The sequence below is a fragment of the Tachyglossus aculeatus genome, chromosome 8, assembly GCF_015852505.1.
Source record: "Tachyglossus aculeatus isolate mTacAcu1 chromosome 8, mTacAcu1.pri, whole genome shotgun sequence".
Taxonomy (NCBI): Eukaryota; Metazoa; Chordata; class Mammalia; order Monotremata; family Tachyglossidae; genus Tachyglossus; species Tachyglossus aculeatus.
In genome coordinates, this window is record NC_052073.1 from 37840956 (window position 1) to 37860367 (window position 19412).

A 19412-nucleotide genomic window follows, 5' to 3' on the forward strand; every position below is an offset into this window, starting at 1 on the left:
TAGGGACGGGGCATGGGCCTGGAAGTCAGAAGGTTTGCTGCCATTTGTCTGCTGCATAGGGCTAGAGCACGGGCCTGGGAGTCACAAGGTTTGCTGCCTTTTTTCTGCTGCAAAGGGTTAGGGCACAGGCCTGGGAGTCATAAGGTTTGGTGCCATTTGTCTGCTGCATAGGGTTAGAGTACGGGCCTGGGAGTCACAAGCTTTACTTCCATTTGTCCGCTGCATAGGTATAGAGCACGGGCCTGGGAGTCACAAGCTTTGCTGTCATTTGTCTGCTGCATAGGGATAGAGCACAGGCCTGAGAGTCACAAGGTTTGCTGCCATTTGTCTGCTGCATAGGGTTAGGGCACGGGCCTGGGAGTCAGAAGGTTTGCTGCCATTTGTCTGCTGCATAGGGACAGGGCACGGGCCTGGGAGTCAGAAGGTGTGCTGCCATTTGTCTGGTGCATGACCTTTTGCGAGTCACTTAACTCCTCTGTGTCTCAGTTCCCCCATCTGCAGTTTTTTAAGCACTTGGAGGAGTACACTATAAGAAGAGTTGATGGACACATTCCCTGCCCACAACACGCTTACAGTCTAGAGGGGGAGACGGAGATTAAAATAAATGACGGGAATGTACATGAATGCTGTGGCTGCCACTCTTCATTCCTTTCAAGTTTAGCTACTCAGTGGGTAGGGACTGTCTCTATAAGTTGCCAACTTGTACTTCCCAAGTGCCTAGTACAGTGCTCTGCACACAGTAAGCGCTCAATAAATGCGATTGATGATGATGATGATGATCTCTCCTTCACCCTCCCCCAGGCCTGGAATTCCTTCCCTCTTTTCATTCATTCATTCAATCGTATTTATTGAGCGCTTCCTGTGTGCAGAGCACTGTAGTAAGCGCTTGGGAAGTACAAGTTGGCAACATATAGAGACGGTCCCTACCCAACAACGGGCTCACAGTCTAGAAGGGGGAGACAGACGACAAAACAAAACATATTAACAAAATAAAATAAATAGAATAGTAAATATGTACAGGTAAAATTTGACAGACTTATAAAGTCCATCTGAAATCACAATCCCTTCGGAAGGCCTTCCCTATTCAATCTCTACTCTTCCCAGGACCTTCACACCATCTTTGCAGTAAAATATTCACAGCTTCCATCGGCACTTTTGCACATTTCTTACATACCCTCTGACCCACGTACCTATCCCCCTTTCCTTCTTCCTCCTAACCGCAATTTATTTTAGCGCCTGTAGACTATAAATCAATCGGTGCCACAGAGCCCTTCTTGTGTGCAGAGTACCCTACTATACTCTTGGGATAGTATAGAGTTGCGTTTACTACAGAGTTGGTAGACACCAGCCCTGCCCACAAGAACCTTGGAGTCCAAAGAAACAGTGTGACCTGGTGGAAAGAGCACCGGACTGAGAGTCAGAAGGACCTGTGTTTTAATCCTGGCTCTACCACTTTTATCTTTTTATGGTATTTGTTAATGTGTAGGTGCCAAGCCCTTTTCGGAGTGCTGGGTTAGATACAAGCCAGTCAGGGTGGGCACAGTCCACGTCCTACATGAGGCTCACAGTCTCAATCCCCATTTTACAGATGAGGTAACTGAGGCCCAGAGTAGTTAAGCGACTTGTGGTCTCACAGAGGACGAGTGGCAGATCTGTGATTAGAACCCAGGTCCTTTGGACTCCCAGGCCCAACTCTGTATCCATTAGGCCGTGCTGTTTCTAGACACAGACACAGCACTTGTCTGCTATGTGACTTTGGGCAAGTCACTTATCTGTGCCTCAGTTTCCTCATCTGCAAAATGGGGATTCAGTCCCCGTTCTCCCTGCTACTTAGGCTGTGAGACCCGTGAGGGACAGCGACTGTGTCCGACCTGATTACCCCAACACTCAGAATGGTGCTTGACAAATACAATTATTATTATGCAGTGGGGAGGGCAGGTGGGGAAATGAGAGCTTAGTCAGGAAAGCCTCTTGGGGGAGACATTAAATGATAGGAAGGATTTGGGGAGACTGGTGGGCTGTCGGGGAAGAACGGAGGTGTTCCAGGACAGAGGGGTCTGTGGTAGAGATCTGGGTAGAGCAGATTGGTGTTAGAGGAATGAAGTGTGCAGTTTGGGCTGCAGTGGATCATCAGTGAAGTAGTAGGGTAGGAGGGAGAGAGCTGATTGAGTGCCTGCAAGCCAGTGGAAACAAAAGTTTGACGGGGAGGTGGATGGGTAACCGCTGGTGGTTTTTTGAGAAGTGGGAAGAGATGGATTGGCTGGTTTTTCAAAAAAATGATCCGGACAGCCGCTGAAATTCCCAGAGGGCAGGGATCACGTCCAATAATTCCACTGATCTCTCTGAGACTTTATTGCAGTACTCTGCACAGCCAGCTCTGAGTAGACTATCAACTGATTGACTGATTAATATTATAGGGGTAGGGACTATGGCAACCCAAAACAGAGTAAGTGAAGATTGCCACACCCCAACTCAGACCAACAACCCATCATTTTGTACGGGGACGGGTCTGTTGGCCTGGCTCTACGGGACAGATTGTACCTTCTCAAAGATGTGGAAAATGGGGCTTGGTGCAGGGCCTAGGTTCAAGCAGAGGTCAACTCCTGCCCATGTGGGCGGGGATCATGTCTACCAAGTCTGTTGCATTGTAATAATAATAATAATAATAATAATAATAATAATAATAATAATAATAATAATAATAATTGTGGCATTTGCTAAGCGCTTACTACATGCCAGGCACCGTACAAGGCGCTGGGATGGATACAGGCAAATCGGGTTGGACACAGTCCCTGCCCCTCGTAGGGTTCACAGTCTCGATCCCCATTTTACAGATGAGGGAACTGAGGGTCACAGAAGAGACCTACCGAGGGTCACAGAAGAGACCTACCCAAGGTCCCACAGCAGACAAACGGCGGAGCTGAGATTAGAACCCACGACCTTCTGACTCCTAGGCCTGTGCTCTAGCCACTAGGTCATGCTGCTTCTCGTTGCATTCATTCATGTTTTTTGAGCGCTTACTATGTGCAGAGCACTGTACTAAACGCTTGGAAAATCCAATATGTCAATAGAGAGAGTCCCTACCCAATAAGGGGCTCACAGTCTAGAAGGGTCTAGAAGGGACTAGAAGGGGCAGTCTGGAAGTTGTACTCTCCAGACCGCTCTGCGTAGGGTCAGGGCTCTGCCAATGAATAACTGGCCCTGATGGTAGCCCAGGTGTGCTGGGAGGCCCGCGGTCCAGCCCCCATCCCAGTCACCGGGCTCCTTCCTGCTCCACCTGGAGGGTCATGGCCGGTTTGGATGGGGTCGGGACCCCCGGGACCCCTGACCCCCAGCCCCCTGACTCCCCAGGACCTTTGCCTCCCGAACTCCAGCCACCCGACTGCCCCAGGACCCCCGACCTCCAGTCCCCTGACTCCCCCAGGACCCCCAGCCCACTGACTACCTCAGGACCCCTGACCCCCAGCCCCCTGACTCCCCCAGGACCCCCCAGGACCCCTGACCCCCAGCCCCCTGACTCCCCAGGACCTTTGTTCCCTGACTTCCATCCCCCTGGCCCCACTCAGGACCCCTGACGCCCCCAGGACCCCCAACCTCCAGCCCCCTGAGTCCCCCAGGACCTCTGACCTCCGACCCCCGACCTCCAGCCCCCTGAGTCCCCCAGGACCCCCGACTTCCAGTGCCCCGGGTCCCCCAGGACCCCCGACCTCCAGCCCCCCTGAGTCCCCCAGGACCTCCGACCTCCAGCCAAGCACTTACTACAGGCAAAGCACTGTTCTAAGCGCTGGGGAGGTTGCAATAATAATAATAATAATGGCATTTATTAAGCACTTACTACAGGCAAAGCACTGTTCTAAGCGCTGGGGAGGTTGCAATAATAATAATAATAATAATGGCATTTATTAAGCACTTATTACAGGCAAAGCACTGTTCTAAGCACTGGTGAGGTTACAACAATAATAATCATAATGGCATTTGTTAAGCACTCACTACAGGCAAAGCACTGTTCTAAGCACTGGGGAGGTTACAATAATAATAATAATAATAATAATGGCATTTATTAAGCACTTACTAAAGATAAAGCACTGTTCTAAGCGCTGGGGAGGTTACAATAATAATAATAATAATAATAATGGCATTTATTTAGCACTTACAGATAAAGCACTGTTCTAAGTGCTGGAAAGGTTTTAATAATAATAATAATAATAATGACATTTATTAAGCACTTACTACAGGCAAAGCACTGTTCTAAGCACTGGGGAGGTTACAATAATAATAATAATAATGGCATTTATGAAGCACTTACTACAGGCAAAGCACTGTTCTAAGTGCTGGAGAGGTTACAATAATAATAATAATGGATTTTGTTAAGCGCTTACTATGTGCAAAGCACTGCTCTAAGCGCTGGGGAGGATACAAGGTGATAAGATTGTCCCACGGGGGGCTCCCAGTCTTCATCCCCATTTTCCAAATGAGGGAACTGAGGCCCAGAGAAGTGAAGTGACTTGCCCAAAGTCACGCAGCTGACAAGTGGCGGAGCCGACATTTGAACCCATGACCTCTGACTCCAAAGCCCGGGCTCTTTCCACTGGGCCACGCTGCTTCTCAAGGTGATCAGGATGTCCCACAAGGGGCTTACAGTCTTCATCCCCCCCGTTTTACAGATGAGGAAACTGAGGCCCAGAGACAGGAAGCGACTTGCCAGATGTCACACGGCAGATGGACGGTGGAGGCGGGATTAGAACCCAGGTCCTTCTGATTCCCAGGCCAGGGCTCCAGATACAAGGCAGCGCTGCTTCTCTAGCACTTAGTACAGTGCTCTGCACACAGTAAGCGCTCAATAAATATGATAGAATGAATAATTGGGGTCGTGACCTCGGTGGTGGTGGGGGCCCAGCCAGAAGGACGGGAGGAAGGAAGGAAGATTCCCCCAACCCCAGTCGGGGACCAATAATAATAATAATGGCATTTGTTAATCGCTTACTATGTGCAAAACACTGTACTAAGCGCTGGGACCAGTGGACACCCAGTGTGGTCCCCCAACTGTGGAAACCCCATTGGTTCACAGAGTTGTGTTGGGACAACGGTCAGTGGGTCAGTGATATTTATTTGTGATTACTGTGTGAAGAGCACTGTCAGTCGTATTTATTGAGTGCTTACTGTTTGCAGAACTCAGTCAGTCATATTTATTGAGCATTTACTGTGTGCAGAGCACTGTACTAAGCACTTGGGAGAGGACAATAGAACAACATAACAGACACATTCCCTGCCCACAACGAGCTGACTGTCGAGAGAGGGAGACAGACATTAAAAAATAAATAGCAGCGTGGCTCAATGGAAAGAGCCTGGACTTTGGAGTCAGAGGTCATGGGTTCAAATCCCGGCTCTGCCCAGTCAGCTGTGTGACTTTGGGCAAGTCACTTCACTTCTCTGGGCCTCAGTGACCTCATCTGTAAAATGGGGATGAAGACTGTGAGCCCCCCGTGGGATAACCCGATCACCTTGTAACCTTCCCAGCGCTTAGAACAGTGCTTTGCACATAGTAAGCGCTTAATAAATGACATTATTATTATTATTATTATTATTACAGTCATCAAGTCGGGAGAGGAGAGGAGAAGTGCTTGGACTAATGTGGTAGCAGTTTGGATGTAGAGGACAGGACGGATTTTAGTGGTGTAGTGAAGGTGACGACAGCAGCGTGGCTCAGTGGAAAGAGCCCGGGCTTTGGAGTCAGAGGTCATGGGTTCGAATCCCGGCTCCACCACTTGTCGGCTGGGTGACTTCGGGCAAATCACTTCACATCTCTGGGCCTCAGTTCCCTCATCTGGAAAATGGGGATGAAGACTGTGAGCCCCCCTGGGGACAACCTGATCACCTTGTAACCTCCTCACCACTTAGAACAGTGCTTTGCACATAGTAGGTGCTTAATCAGTGCCGTCATTATTGGTATTAAGGTGGAACCGACAGGATTTAGTGACGGATTGAAGAAGTGAGTCGAGTGAGAGGGAGGGGGTCAAGCCCTGGTTATGGGCTCGTGAGATGGGAAGGATGGTAATAATAATCATCATCATAATAATAATGATTAGAGAAGCAGCGTGGCTCAGTGGAACGAGCATGGGCTTAGGAGTCAGAGGTCATGGGTTCGAATCCCTACTCTGCCACATGTCTGCTGTGCGATTCATTCATTCATTCATTCATTCAATCATATTTATTGAGCGCCTATTGTGTGCAGAGCACTGTACTAAGTGCTTGGGAAGTACAAGTTGGCAACATATAGAGACGGTCCCTATCCAACAGTGGGCTCACAGTCTAGAAGGGGGAGACAGACAACAAAACAAAACATATTAACAGAATAAAATAAATAGAATAAATATGTACAAATAAAATAAATAAATTGAGTAATAAATCTGTACAAACATATATACGTGTATCCAGGTGCTGTGGGGAGGGGAAGGAGGTAAGGCGGTGGGGGGGGATGGGGAGGGGGAGGAGGGAGAGAGGAAGGAGGGGACTCAGTCTTGGGCAAGTCACTTAACTTCTCTGAGCCTCAGTTACCTCATCTGTAATAATAATGATGGCATTTGTTAAGCGCTTACTATGTGCAAAGCACTGTTCTAAGAACTGGGGAGGTTACAAGGTGATCAGGTTGTCCCACGGGGGGCTCACAGGCTTCAGTAGAGAAGCAGCGTGGCTCAGTGGAAAGAGCCCGGGCTTTGGAGTCAGAGGTCATGGGTTCAAATTCCGGCTCCGCCAATTGTCAGCTGGGTGACTTTGGGCAAGTCACTTCACTTCTCTGGGCCTCAGTTCCCTCATCTGGAAAACGGGGATTAAGACTGTGAGCCCTCCGTGGGACAACCTGATCACCTTGTAACCTCCCTAGCGCTTAGAACAGTGCTTCGCACATAGTAAATGCTTAATAAATGCCATTATTATTATTATTATCCCCATTATTCTATTCATTTTATTTTGTTAATATGTTTTGATTTGTTGTCTGTCTCCCCCTTCTAGATTGTGAGCCCGCTGTTGGGTAGGGACCGTCTCTAGATGTTGCCAACTTGGACTTCCTAAGCGCTTAGTCCAGTGCTCCGCACACAGTAAGCGCTCAATAAATATGATTGAACGAACGAATGAATGACAGCTGAGGGAACTGAGGCCCAGAGAAGTGAAGTGACTTGCCCAAGGTCACACAGCAGACACGTGGTGGAGCTGGAATTAAGACTCTGAGCCCCACGGGTTGATCACCTTGTATCCCCCCCCCCAGCGCTTAGAACAGTGCTCTGCACATAGTAAGCGCTTAACAAATGCTATCATTATTATTATTATTAATCAATCAATCGTATTTATTGAGCACTTACTGTGTGCAGAGCACTGTACTAAGCGCTTGGGAAGTACAAGTTGGCAACATATAGAGACAGTCCCTACCCAACAGTGGGCTCACAGTCTAGAAGACTACTATTAATGATAGTAACGTCGTCTACGGTGATGGAAAGTCAGAGGGAGGACAGGGTTAGGATGAGCATTAGAGTTAGTAGGCAAGTCAGCGTGGCTCAGTGGAAAGGGCCCGGGCTTTAGAGTCAGAGGTCATGGGTTCAAATCCCGGCCCTGCCACTTGTCCACTGTGTGACTTTGGGCAAGTCACTTCACTGGGCCTCAGTTCCCTCATCTGTAAAATGGGGATAAAGACTGTGAGCCCTACGTGGGGCAACCTGATTACCTTGTATCCACCCCAGCGCTTAGAACAGTGCTTGGCACATAGTAAGCGCTTAACAAATACCAACATTATTATTATTATTAGTGCTAGGATTTGGGCCTGCAGGGACCCGGGGGCAGGGGGCGAGAGGTCAGAGAGGGGTCCATCCCGTGGGCGGTCGGTACCTTTGGTCAGCGTGATGGGCCCGAAGTAGTTGGCCTCCATGACTTCCTTGTCCAACTCCAGGGAGAGGCTCTGGACAGGCCCTTTCAGTTTCATGCTGGCGTTGTTGATGAGGATGTCCACGCAGCCATAACAGTCCAGCACCTCTTTGGCCACATCCTGGACGCAGTTTAGGTCCGACACGTCCAGGAGGACAAGCTTTGGGGGGAAAGTCTGAGGGCCAAGGGCGAGACCGTCAGCTCCCCTAGGGCAGGGAAGGTGTTGGATACAAGGTGATCAGGTTCATCCCCCCCCCCCCCCCCGCCTTACCTCCTTCCCTTCCCCACAGCACCTGGATATATGTTTGTACGGATTTATTACTCTATTTATTTTACTTGTACATAATAATAATAATGATGGCATTTATTAAGCGCTTACTACGTGCAAAGCACTGTTCTAAGTGCTGGGGAGGTTACAAGGTGATCAGGTTGTCCCACTCGGGGCTCACAATCTTAATCCCCATTTTCCAGATGAGGTCACTGAGGGCCAGAGAAGTGAAGTGATTCGCCCAAAGTCACCCAGCTGACAATTGGCGAAGCTGGGATTTGAACCCACGACCTCTGCCTCCCAAGCCCGGGCTCTTTCCATTGAGCCATGCCGCTTCTCAAGAGTCCAGTCGTACAATTGGACTCTTCCTCTCCATCCCCTGTCCATCCCCGCTGGCCCCACAGAGGGGCTCAGACGCACCTTGCTCGGATCGGCGACACCGAGGAGCGCTTCGTACAGCACCTCCAGCTGCTCCCAGTCACGGCCACACAGCACCAGCCTCGCCCCACCGGCGTGGAACACGCGGGAACACTCTACCGGAGAAGCAGAGTGGCTCAGTGGAAAGAGCCCGGGCTTTGGAGTCAGAGGTCATGGGTTCGAATTCCGGCTCCGCCACATGTCTGCTGTGTGATCTTGGGCAAGTCACTTAACTTCTCTGAGCCTCAGTTACCTCATCTGTAAAATGGGGATGATGACTGTGAGCCCTACGTGGGACAACCTGATCACCTTGTATCCCCCCATCACTTAGAACAGTGCTTTGCACATAGTAAGTGCTTAACAAATGCCATTATTATTATTATTATTTGGGGTCAGAGGTCATGGGTTCAAATCCCGACTCCGCCACTCGTCAGCTGGATGACTTCGGACAAGCCACTTCACTTCTCTGGACCTCAGTGACCTCATCTGGAAAATGGGGATGAAGACTGGGAGCCCCCCGTGGGACAACCCGATCACCTTGTAATAATAATAATAATGATGGTATTTGTTAAGCGCTTACTATGTGCAACGCACTGTTCTAAGCGCTGGGGAGGTTACAGCGCTCCCCATTTTACAGATCTTAATCCCCATTTTACAGATGAGGTCACTGAGGCACAGGGAAGTTAAATGACTTGCCCAAAGTCACACAGCTGACCATTGGTGGAGCAGGGATTTGAATCCATGACCTCTGACTCCAAAGCACAGGCTCTTTCCACTGAGCCACGCTGCTTGTAACCTCCCCAGCGCTTAGAACAGTGCTTGGCACAGAGTAATGCCATCATTATTATTATCATTATTACCCCAGCGCTTAGTACAGTGCCTGGCCCATAGTAAGCATTTTACAAAGGCAATGATTTATGTCAGCTGTGTGTCACTTCACTTCTCTAGGCCTCAGTTACCTCATCTGTAAAATGGGGGTGAAGACTGTGAGCACCCCCCACACCCCCGTGGGACAACCTGATCACCTTGTAACCTTCCCAGCGCTTAGAACAGTGCTTGGCACATAGTAAGCGCTTAATAAATACCATTATTATTATTACCAGGGGACCGACGGGCAGGCCCAGACAGGACGCTCGCGGCAGCCGTCCCGGCGCCCACCTCTGCCCACCCGGATCCACCCAGTCCGATGAATCCTCCCGCGGAAGGGCGAAGGGTCTCAGAGCCCCGAAATGGGGACCCTCTGACCCCTTTCTAAGAACGTGGCTGAGATCATTCATCCGATCATATTTATTGAGCTTGTACTGAGTGCAGAGTGCTGGATTGAGCGCCCGGGAGAGTCCAAGGCAACGATAAACGGTCACCTTCCCTTGTTCTTTTGATCTTTGGGGATCCAGAAGCCAGAAATGGGGTTTCGAGGGGAGTCAGGGAGGCCGGGATGGGGGTTTTTGGTGATACCGCGGTCTGGAGATCTGGGGAGCGAAAGGGCGAGGCTGGAGGGTGGGCAGTAATCTTGGGGTTTGAAGCTGGGGGTGGGAGGGTGTTGGGGACTGGGACAGGCAGTGGGTGTCTAATTCTTGGCAGGGACCAGGACTATGATGATGACCTTGTCCACAGGGCCTGGAATGGAGGAGGTGGCTGGGTCGGGGGCGGGCACCGAGAAGGAGAGGGGACAGGCCTGGGTGGGAGGGCACTGCCCAGCCCAAGGACCGGCCAGTGGTCAGTCTTGGCAGGGAGAAGGAGGGAATGGGCTACCTCCAGGCGTTGGGGTAGACAGGAAGTTTGAGCTGCCCTCGGCCCGGGGGCACAGATGTGGGGAAATCAATCAATCAATCAATCAATCGTATTTATTGAGCACTTACTGTGTGCAGAGCACTGTACTAAGCGCTTGGGAAGTACAAGTTGGCAACATATAGAGACAGTCCCTACCCAACAGTGGGCTCACAGTCTAAAAATCAGCCTCAGAGGCGGGCAGAGGGGTCCGGGCGCCCTCGAGACCGGCAGCAGCAGCAGGCCTGAGGTCCAGGGGCTTCCTGCTTTGGCTAATAATAATCATGATAAGGATGGCATTTATTAAGCGCTTACTATTCTAGACTGTGAGCCCACTGTTGGGTAGGGACCGTCTCTATATTTTGCCAACTTGGACTTCCCAAGCGCTTAGTACAGTGCTCTGCACACAGTAAGCGCTCAATAAATACGATTGAATGAATATGTGCCAAGCAGTGTTCTAAGCGCTGGGGAGGTTACAAGGTGATCAGGTTGTCTCACAGTCTTAATCCCCATTTTACAGATGAGGTCACTGAGGCCCAGAGAAGTGAAGTGACTGGCCCAAAGTCACCCAGCTGACAATTGGCTGGGCCGGGATTTGAACCCATGACCTCTGACTCCAAAGCCCGGGCTCTTTCCACTGGGAAATGCTGCTTCGGCCCTGGCCGAAACAGCCCTGGTGGCCCGGGCTCTGAGAATAATAATAATAATAATAATGATGATGATGGCATTTATTAAGCACTTACTATGTGCAAAGCACTGTTCTAAGCCCTGGGGAAGTTACAAGGTGATCATGGGGGGCTCACAGTCTTCATCCCCATTTTACAGATGAGGTCACCAAGGCCCAGAGAAGCGACTTGCCCAGTCACACAGCTGACAATTGGCGGAGCTGGGATTGGAACCCATGACCTCTTACTCCAAAGCCCGGGCTCTTTCCATTGAGCCACGCTGCTTCGGCCCCGGCCGAAACAGCCCCGGCGGCCCGGGCTCTGATAATAATAATAATAATAATAATAATAATAATAATGGCATTTATTAAGCGCTTACTATGTGCAAAGCACTGTTCTAAGTGCTGGGGAGGTTACGAGGTGATCAGGTTGTCCCACGGGGGACTCACAGTCTTCATCCCCATTTTACAGATGAGGTCACCAAGGCCCAGAGAAGCGACTTGCCCAAAGTCACACAGCTGAAAAGTGGCAGAGCCGGGGTTTGAACCCATGACCCCTGACTCCAAAGCCCGGACTCCTTTCATTCAATCATTCAGTTGTATTTATTGAGCGCTTACTGTGTGCAGAGCACTGGACTAAGCGCTTGGGAAGTCCAAGTTGGCAACATAGAGAGGCGGTCCCTACCCAACAGTGGGCTCACAGTCTAGAAGAGTCCTTCCATTGAGCCGCGCTGCTTCTCCGGCAGAAGGTGCCCGCCGCTGCCCCGACCCCAGCCCCGACGGCCTTACCCTTCCCCAGGCCCGAAGTGGCATCCGTGATGACCACCACCCGATTCTGGACGGCAGACTTGGCCCACAGCCTGGAGACCTGCCGGTAGATGAAGAGGAATCCGCTCCCGACCAAGAGCGCCAACGGCAGCAGCAGCGCCAACGGCAGTCCCATCTCCTCCTGGGGGACCGTCAATCAATCAATCAATCAATCGTATTTATTGAGCGCTTACTGTGTGCAGAGCACTGTACTAAGCGCTTGGGAAGTACTAGTTGGCAACATATAGAAACAGTCCCTACCCAACAGTGGGCTCACAGTCTAAAAGGGGGAGACAGACAACAAAACCAAACATACTAACAAAATAAAATAAGTAGAATAGATATGTACAAGTAAAATAAATACCCCTGGCCCTGCCCACACCGCCGAACCCCAGACCCCCGGACTCCACCCCACTGACCCCCCGATCTCCCTGCTGTCCAGCCCACTTTTAAGTCTTCACTTCCACAATAATGATAATAATAATGTTGGCATTTGTTAAGTGCTTATTATGTGCAAAGCACTGTTCTAAGCGCTGGGGTAGATACAAGGTCATCAGGTTGTCCCACGTGGGGCTCACAGTCTTCATCCCCATTTTACAGATGAGGGAACTGAGGCCCAGAGAAGTGAAGTGACTTGCCCAAAGTCACACAGCTGACGAGTGGCGGAGCTGGGATTTGAGCCCATGACCTCTGGCTCCAAAGCCCAGGCTCTTTCCACTGAGATAGGCTGCTTCTCTTAAAAAAGCACTGTTCTAAGCGCTGGGGTAGATGCAAGGCAATCAGGTTGTCCCACGTGGGGCTCACAGTCTTCATCCCCATTTTCCAGATGAGGGAACTGAGGCCCAGAGAAGTGAAGTGACTTGCCCAAAATCACACAGCTGACGAGTGGCGGAGCCGGGATTTGAACCCACGACCTCTGACTCCAAAGCCCGGGCTCTTTCCACGGAGCCACGCTGCTTGCCCTAAGCTTCCCACAAGCCCTCAGACCCAATTCCCAGGCCCATCCACTGCCTGTTCCAATCCCCAACACCCTCCTACCCCCGGCTTCAAACCCTAAGATAACCGCCCACCCCTCAGCCTCGCCCCTTCGCCCCCCCAGATTCATTCATTCAATAGTATTTATCGAGCGCTTACTGTGTGCAGAGCACTGTACTAAGCGCTTGGGAAGTACAAGTTGGCCACAGACGCCACCCTGGATCTCCAGACCTCAGCCTCACCAAAACCCCCCGTCCCGGCCTCCCTGACTCCCTTCAACACCCCCTTTCTGATTTCCAGATCCCGGCTACGTTGCCCACCTCAGACCCCCCACTTCCCCCCGGCCCCAGATAATAATAATAATGATGATGGCATTTATTAAGCGCTTACTACGCGCAACGCACTGTTCTAAGCGCTGGCACTGTTCTAAGATCCCACCTCCCCCCGCCCCGCGAGGCTGGGCCAAACTGGAGTGACCGGAATTAGGCTAGAGTCCGGCTCCCCGTCCGAAATGCCCGACGGAGGGCGATTACTCACAGCCGGTGGGGACGGAGGCCGCAGGACGGAGGGCTTCCCGGATGGAGGGCTTCCTGGCCTAATTAACGGCTCAATTTAATGCGATTAAAACCGGGCCCCCGTCCCAGAAAGGAGTCCACGGTCCGGGCCGCCTCCTCGCTGGGATTCTTTGGGCCGGCCGAGGGTAATTATAGTTTTGGACGAGGCCCTGCCTGGTCAGATGATTGGCAGATCTTGTTTCCGAGAGCTTGGGTCAGACCTTTTAAAGGTCTCCTTTCAGGCCTTCTGGATCACCCAGCTAACCTCCATTCATTCAATTGTATTTATTGAGCGCTTACTGTGTGCAGAGCACTGGACTAAGCGCTTGGGAAGTACAAGTTGGCAACATATAGAGACGGTCCCTACCCAACAATGGGCTCACAGTCTAGAAGGGGGAGACAGAGAACAAAACAAAACATATTAACAAAATAAAATAAGTAGAATAAATATGTACAAGTAAAATCAATCAATAAATAGGGTAATAAATCTGGACAAACATATGCACATATAGACAGGTGCTGTGGGGAGGGGAAGGAGGTAAGGTGGGGGAGAGGAACTGTGAGCCCACTGTTGGGTAGGGACTGTCTCTATATGTTGCCAACTTGTACTTCCCAAGCGCTTAGTATAGTGCTCTGCACACAGTAAGCGCTCAAGAAATACGATTGATTGATTGATTGATTGAGGAAGGAGGGCGCTCAGTCTGGGACCCTGAGCAGGGGGTGGCCTAGAGTCAGGGGAACCGGTCGGGACAACCGGAGACCGTCGGCTCGTTGTGGGCGGGGAACGTGTCCCCCAGCACTGTTGGATCGAACCCTCCCAAGCGCTTAGTACAGAGAAGCAGCGTGGCTCAGCGGAAAGAGCCCGGGCTTTGGAGTCAGAGGTCATGGGTTCAAATCCCGGCCCCGCCAGCTGTCAGCTGGGTGACTTTGGGCAAGTCACTTCACTTCTCGGCCTCAGTTCCCTCATCTGGAAAATGGGGATGAAGACTGTGAGCCCCCCCTGGGACAACCCGATCACCTTGTAACCTCCCCAGCGCTTAGAACAGTGCTTTGCACATAGTAAGCACTTACTAAATGCCGTTATTATTATTATTATTATTATTATTATTATTATTATTATTATTATTATTATTATTATTTCAGTGCTCTGCACCCGGTAAGCATTCATACTGTAAGCTCACTTTGGGCAGGGAATGTGCCTGTTTATCGTGGCACTGTACTCTCCCGAGTGCTACGATAGTATTTGTTAAGCGCTTACTATGTGCCAAGCACTTTTCTAAGCGCTGGGGGGGATACAAGGTCATCAGGTTGTCCCACAGTCTTCATCCCCATTTGACAGATGAGGCCCAGAGGAGTGTTGCCAACTTGTACTTCCCAAGCGCTTAGTACAGTGCTCTCCGCACAGTAAGTGCTCAATAAATACGATTGAATGAATGAATGAATGAATGAATGACTGAAGTGACTTGCCCAAAGTCACACAGCTGACATGCGATGGAGTCAGGATTAGAACCCATGACCTCTGACTCCCAAGCCTGGGCTCTTTCCAGTAAGCCACGCTGCTTCCAAGCGCTCAGTATACTGCTCTGCACACAGTATGCGCTCAGCAAATACCATCGCTTGGTGTGGAAGCTCTTTTTGGACAGGGTTCACATCATTTTATTCAGTACTTCCCAAGCATCTAGTACAGTGCAGTGGAGGTGGATACTTCATAAATGCTGCTCTACTCCTGCTATATTACTACTACAACTACTGCTGCTACTACTGCTACCACGTGGCTGTAGGTACTAGGTTGCGGGTTCTAATAATAATAATAATAATAATGGCATTTATTAAGCACTTACTATGTGCAATGCACTGTTCTAAGCGCTGGTGAGGTTACAAAGTGATCAGCTTGTCCCACGTGGGGCTCACAGTATTAATCCCCAGATGAGGGAACTGAGGCACAGAGAAGTTAAGTGACTTGCCCAAAGACACACAGCTGACAAGTGGTGGAGCTGGGATTTGAACCCATGACCTCTGACTCCAAAGCCTATTCTTTTTCCACTGTGCCACGCTGCTTCTCTAATCCAGCCTCTTGTCAGCCGTGTGACCTTGGGCGAGTCGTTTGGCATGTAGTAAGTACTTAACAAATACCATAATGAGGGACGGAGAGGGGAGAGTCGAGGTGTTGGACAGTCTGTGCTCTGTTCCCCCAAATCATTCGTTCAATCATTCATTCAATCGTATTTATTGAGCGCTTACTGTGTGCAGAGCACTGTACTAAGCGCTTGGGAAGTCCAAGTCGGCAGCATATAGAGACGGTCCCTACCTGACAACGAGATCACAGTCTAGAAGGGGGAGATGGATGACAAAACAAAACACGTGGATGGGTGTCAAGTCATCACCTTGTAACCTCCCCAGCACTTAGAACAGTGCTTGGCACATAGTAAGCGCTTAATAAATGCCATTATTATTATTATTATTATTGGAGAAGCAGTGTGGCTCAGTGGAAAGGGCACGGGCTTTGGAGTCAGAGGTCATGGGTTCAAATCTCGGCTCCGCCACTTGTCAGCTGTGTGACTTTGGGCAAACCACTTCACTTCTCTGGGCCTCAGTTCCCTCATCTGGAAAATGAGGATTAAGACTGTGAGCCCCCTGTGGGACAACCTGATCACCTTGTAATCTCCCCAGCGCTTAGAACAGTGCTTTGCACATAGTAAATGCTTAATAAATACCATAATTATTGTAACCTTCCCAGCGCTTAGAACAGAGCTTTGCACATAGGAAGCGATAAATAAATGCCATTATTATTATTATTATTATTCTCTGGGCCTCAGTTCCCTCATCTGTAAAATGAGGATTAAGACTGTGAGCCCCCTGTGGGACAACCTGATCACCTTGTAATCTCCCCAGCGCTTAGAACAGTGTTTTGCACATAGTAAGAGCTTAATAAATACCATAATTATTGTAACCTTCCCAGCGCTTAGAACAGTGCTTTGCACATAGGAAGCGCTAAATAAATGCCATTATTATTATTATTATTATTCTCTGGGCCTCAGTTCCCTCATCTGTAAAATGAGGATTAAGACTGTGAGCCCCCTGTGGGACAACCTGATCACCTTGTAATCTCCCCAGCGCTTAGAACAGTGCTTTGCACATAGTAAGCGCTTAATAAACACCATTATTATTGTAACCTTCCCAGCGCTTAGAGCAGTGCTTTGCACATAGGAAGCGCTAAATAAATGCCATTATTATTATTATTATTATTATTATTATTATTATTATTATTCTCTGGGCCTCAGTTCCCTCATCTGTAAAATGAGGATTAAGACTGTTAGCCCCCTGTGGGACAACCTGATCACCTTGTAATCTCCCCAGCGCTTAGAACAGTGCTTTGCACATAGTAAGCGCTTAATAAATACCATTATTATTGTAACCTTCCCAGCGCTTAGAACAGTGCTTTGTACATAGGAAGCGCTAAATAAATGCCATTATTATTATTATTATTATTATTATTATTATTATTATTGTGTGGGCAGTCATTGCCAGGATACCTGCTGCAAGGACAAGGGATGGGGAGCCACATGGGCCTCACCACACCCCCGCCAATCTCCACACAGGTGTGCCCCTTTCGAGCTGTGCGTCTGAGGGCCCTGTCTAAATCGTCCACAGGTGTGTCTGCTTCAGACCCTTCAGTCGTGGGCTCCGTCCCCCGTTATTTCATTCATTCGATTGTATTTATTGACGAGGACGGTGACGACGGCAACCCCGTATCCGGCTTGAGGGCAGCCAATGCCGAAGGGGCGCAAATGCCCACTGGTCAGTAGGGCAGCTCCCAGCAGTAGGAGGCCCCAGGCCTCGGCCCCCACGGCAGCCCTGGGGAAGGGGGCGAAGAGTAGGGCGGGACTCGGGAGCCTCGAAAAGGGGGCGAGCGGCCTGGTGGTCTTGCTCCATCTCCCACCCCTCTCACAGGAGGAGACAGGAGTGCTGGGGAGATTACAAGGTGATCAGTTTGTCCCACAGGGGGCTAACAGTCTTAATCCTCATTTTACAGATGAGGGAACTGAGGCCCAGAGAATAATAATAATAATAATAATAATAGCATTTATTTAGCGCTTACTATGTGCAAAGCACTGTTCTAAGCGCTGGCCCATTCCCATTCCCGGCCCATTCCCAACAGGTGCGTTCCCATTTTGGTGGGAAGAGGGATTGGGGGGGTGGGGGTCCCACCAGGACACTGCTGCAGGGGCAGGCCGCCGCCTCGGACCACCCTTGCCCGGGCCTGGCCAGAAGCCCCCTCCCACATCCGGGTCAGACTAATAATAATAATAATGATAATGATGGCATTTGCTAAGCGCTTACTATGTGCAATCACTGTTCTAAGCTCTGGGGAGGATACAAGGTGACCGTCTCTATATGTTAACTCATCTGTACAGCGCTTAGAACAGTGCATTGCACATAGCAAGCGCTTAATAAATGCCATCATCATCATCATCATCAGTTACCTCAACAGGGATTAAGACTGTGAGCCCCCCGTGGGACAGCCTGATCACCTTGTAACCTCCCCAGCGCTTAGAACGGTGCTTTGCACATAGTAAGCGCTTAATAAATGCCATTATTATTATTATGTTGCTGACTTGTACTTCCCAAGCGCTTAGTCCAGTGCTCTGCACACAGTAAGGGCTCAATAAATACGATTGAATGAATGAATGATCAGGTATATGATGGCATTTGTTAAGCGCTTACTGTGTGCAAAGCGCTGTTCTAAGCGCTGGGGAGGATATATGTATGTATGTCTTTTTGTATGTATTTATTACTCTTTTTTATGCCATTATTCTTATTATTATTACATATGTTTGTACATATGTATTACTCTATTTTACTTGTACATATTTATTCTATTTATTTTATTTTGTTAATATGTTTTGTTATGTTCTCTGTCTCCCCCTTCTAGACAGTGAGCTCACTCTTGGGTAGGTGCTGTCTCTATATGTTGCCAATTTGTACTTTCCAAGCGCTTAGTCCAGTGCTCTGCACACAGTAAGCGCTTAATAAATACGATTGAATGAATGAATGAATTTATTTTATTTGTACGTATTTATTCTATTTATTCTATTTTGTTAGTATGTTTTGTTTGGTTCTCTTTTTCCCATTCTAGACAGTGAGCCCACTCTTGGGTAGGGACTGTCTCTATATGTTGCCAACTTGGACTTCCCAAGCGCTTAGTCCAGTGCTCTGCACACAGTAAGCGCTCGATAAATACGATTGAATGAATGAATACAAGGTGATCAGGTTGTTCATTCATTCATTTATTCAGTCGTATTTATTGAGTGCTTACTGTGTGCAGAGCACTGGACTAAGCGCTTGGGAAGTCCAAGTTGGCAACATATAGAGACGGTTCCTACCCAACAGCGGGCTCACAGTCTAGTTGTCCCACTTGGGGGTCACAGTCTTAATTCCCATTTTCCAGATGAGGTAACTGAGGCCCAGAGAAGTGAAGTGACTTGCCCAAAGTCACCGAGCTGACAATTGGCGGAGCCGGGAGTTGAACCCACGACCTCTGACTCCCAAGCCCGGGCTCTTTCCACTGAGCCACGCTGCTTCCCCTACTTGTCAGCTGTGTGACTTTGGGCAAGTCGCTTCACTTCTCTGGGCCTCAGTGACCTCATCTGTAAAACGGGGATGAAGACTGTGAGCCCCCCATGTGGGTCAAACCGATCACCTTGTAACCTCCCCAGCGCTTAGAACAGTGCTTTGCACATAGTAAGCGCTTAATAAATGCCATCATTATTAACCCGGGCCTGGGAGTCCGAGGCCCTGGGTTCCAATCCCAGTTCCCCAACTTCCCCGCTGCGTGATTTCGGGCAAGTCACTTCACTTCTCCAGACCTCAGTTCCCTCATCTGCACAATGGGGATTCGGTATCCATTCTCCCTCCTGCGTGGATTGTCAGCCCCGTGTGGGACGTGATGATCTCGTATCCACCCAAGTGCTTAGTACGATGCCTGGCACATAGCGAGGGCTTAATGGACGCCACCGTTATTATCATCATCATCACATACATATTTATT

General features: G+C 49.6%; 1 protein-coding gene across 1 annotated transcript in view; it reads right to left on the minus strand.

Moving 5' to 3' along the window:
* Window positions 1-13471, minus strand: part of DHRS7C (dehydrogenase/reductase 7C) — a 38591-nt gene extending 25120 nt beyond the window's left edge. The window contains exons 1-4 of the mRNA XM_038750568.1: window positions 13347-13471; window positions 11817-11976; window positions 8600-8712; window positions 7876-8086 (exon numbers count right to left, since the gene is read on the minus strand). Of these exons, the coding sequence (XP_038606496.1) occupies window positions 7876-8086; window positions 8600-8712; window positions 11817-11970 (478 nt within the window). The 5' untranslated portion in view covers window positions 11971-11976; window positions 13347-13471. The remainder of the gene's footprint in view (window positions 1-7875; window positions 8087-8599; window positions 8713-11816; window positions 11977-13346) is intronic.
* Window positions 13472-19412: the final 5941 nt, after the last annotated feature.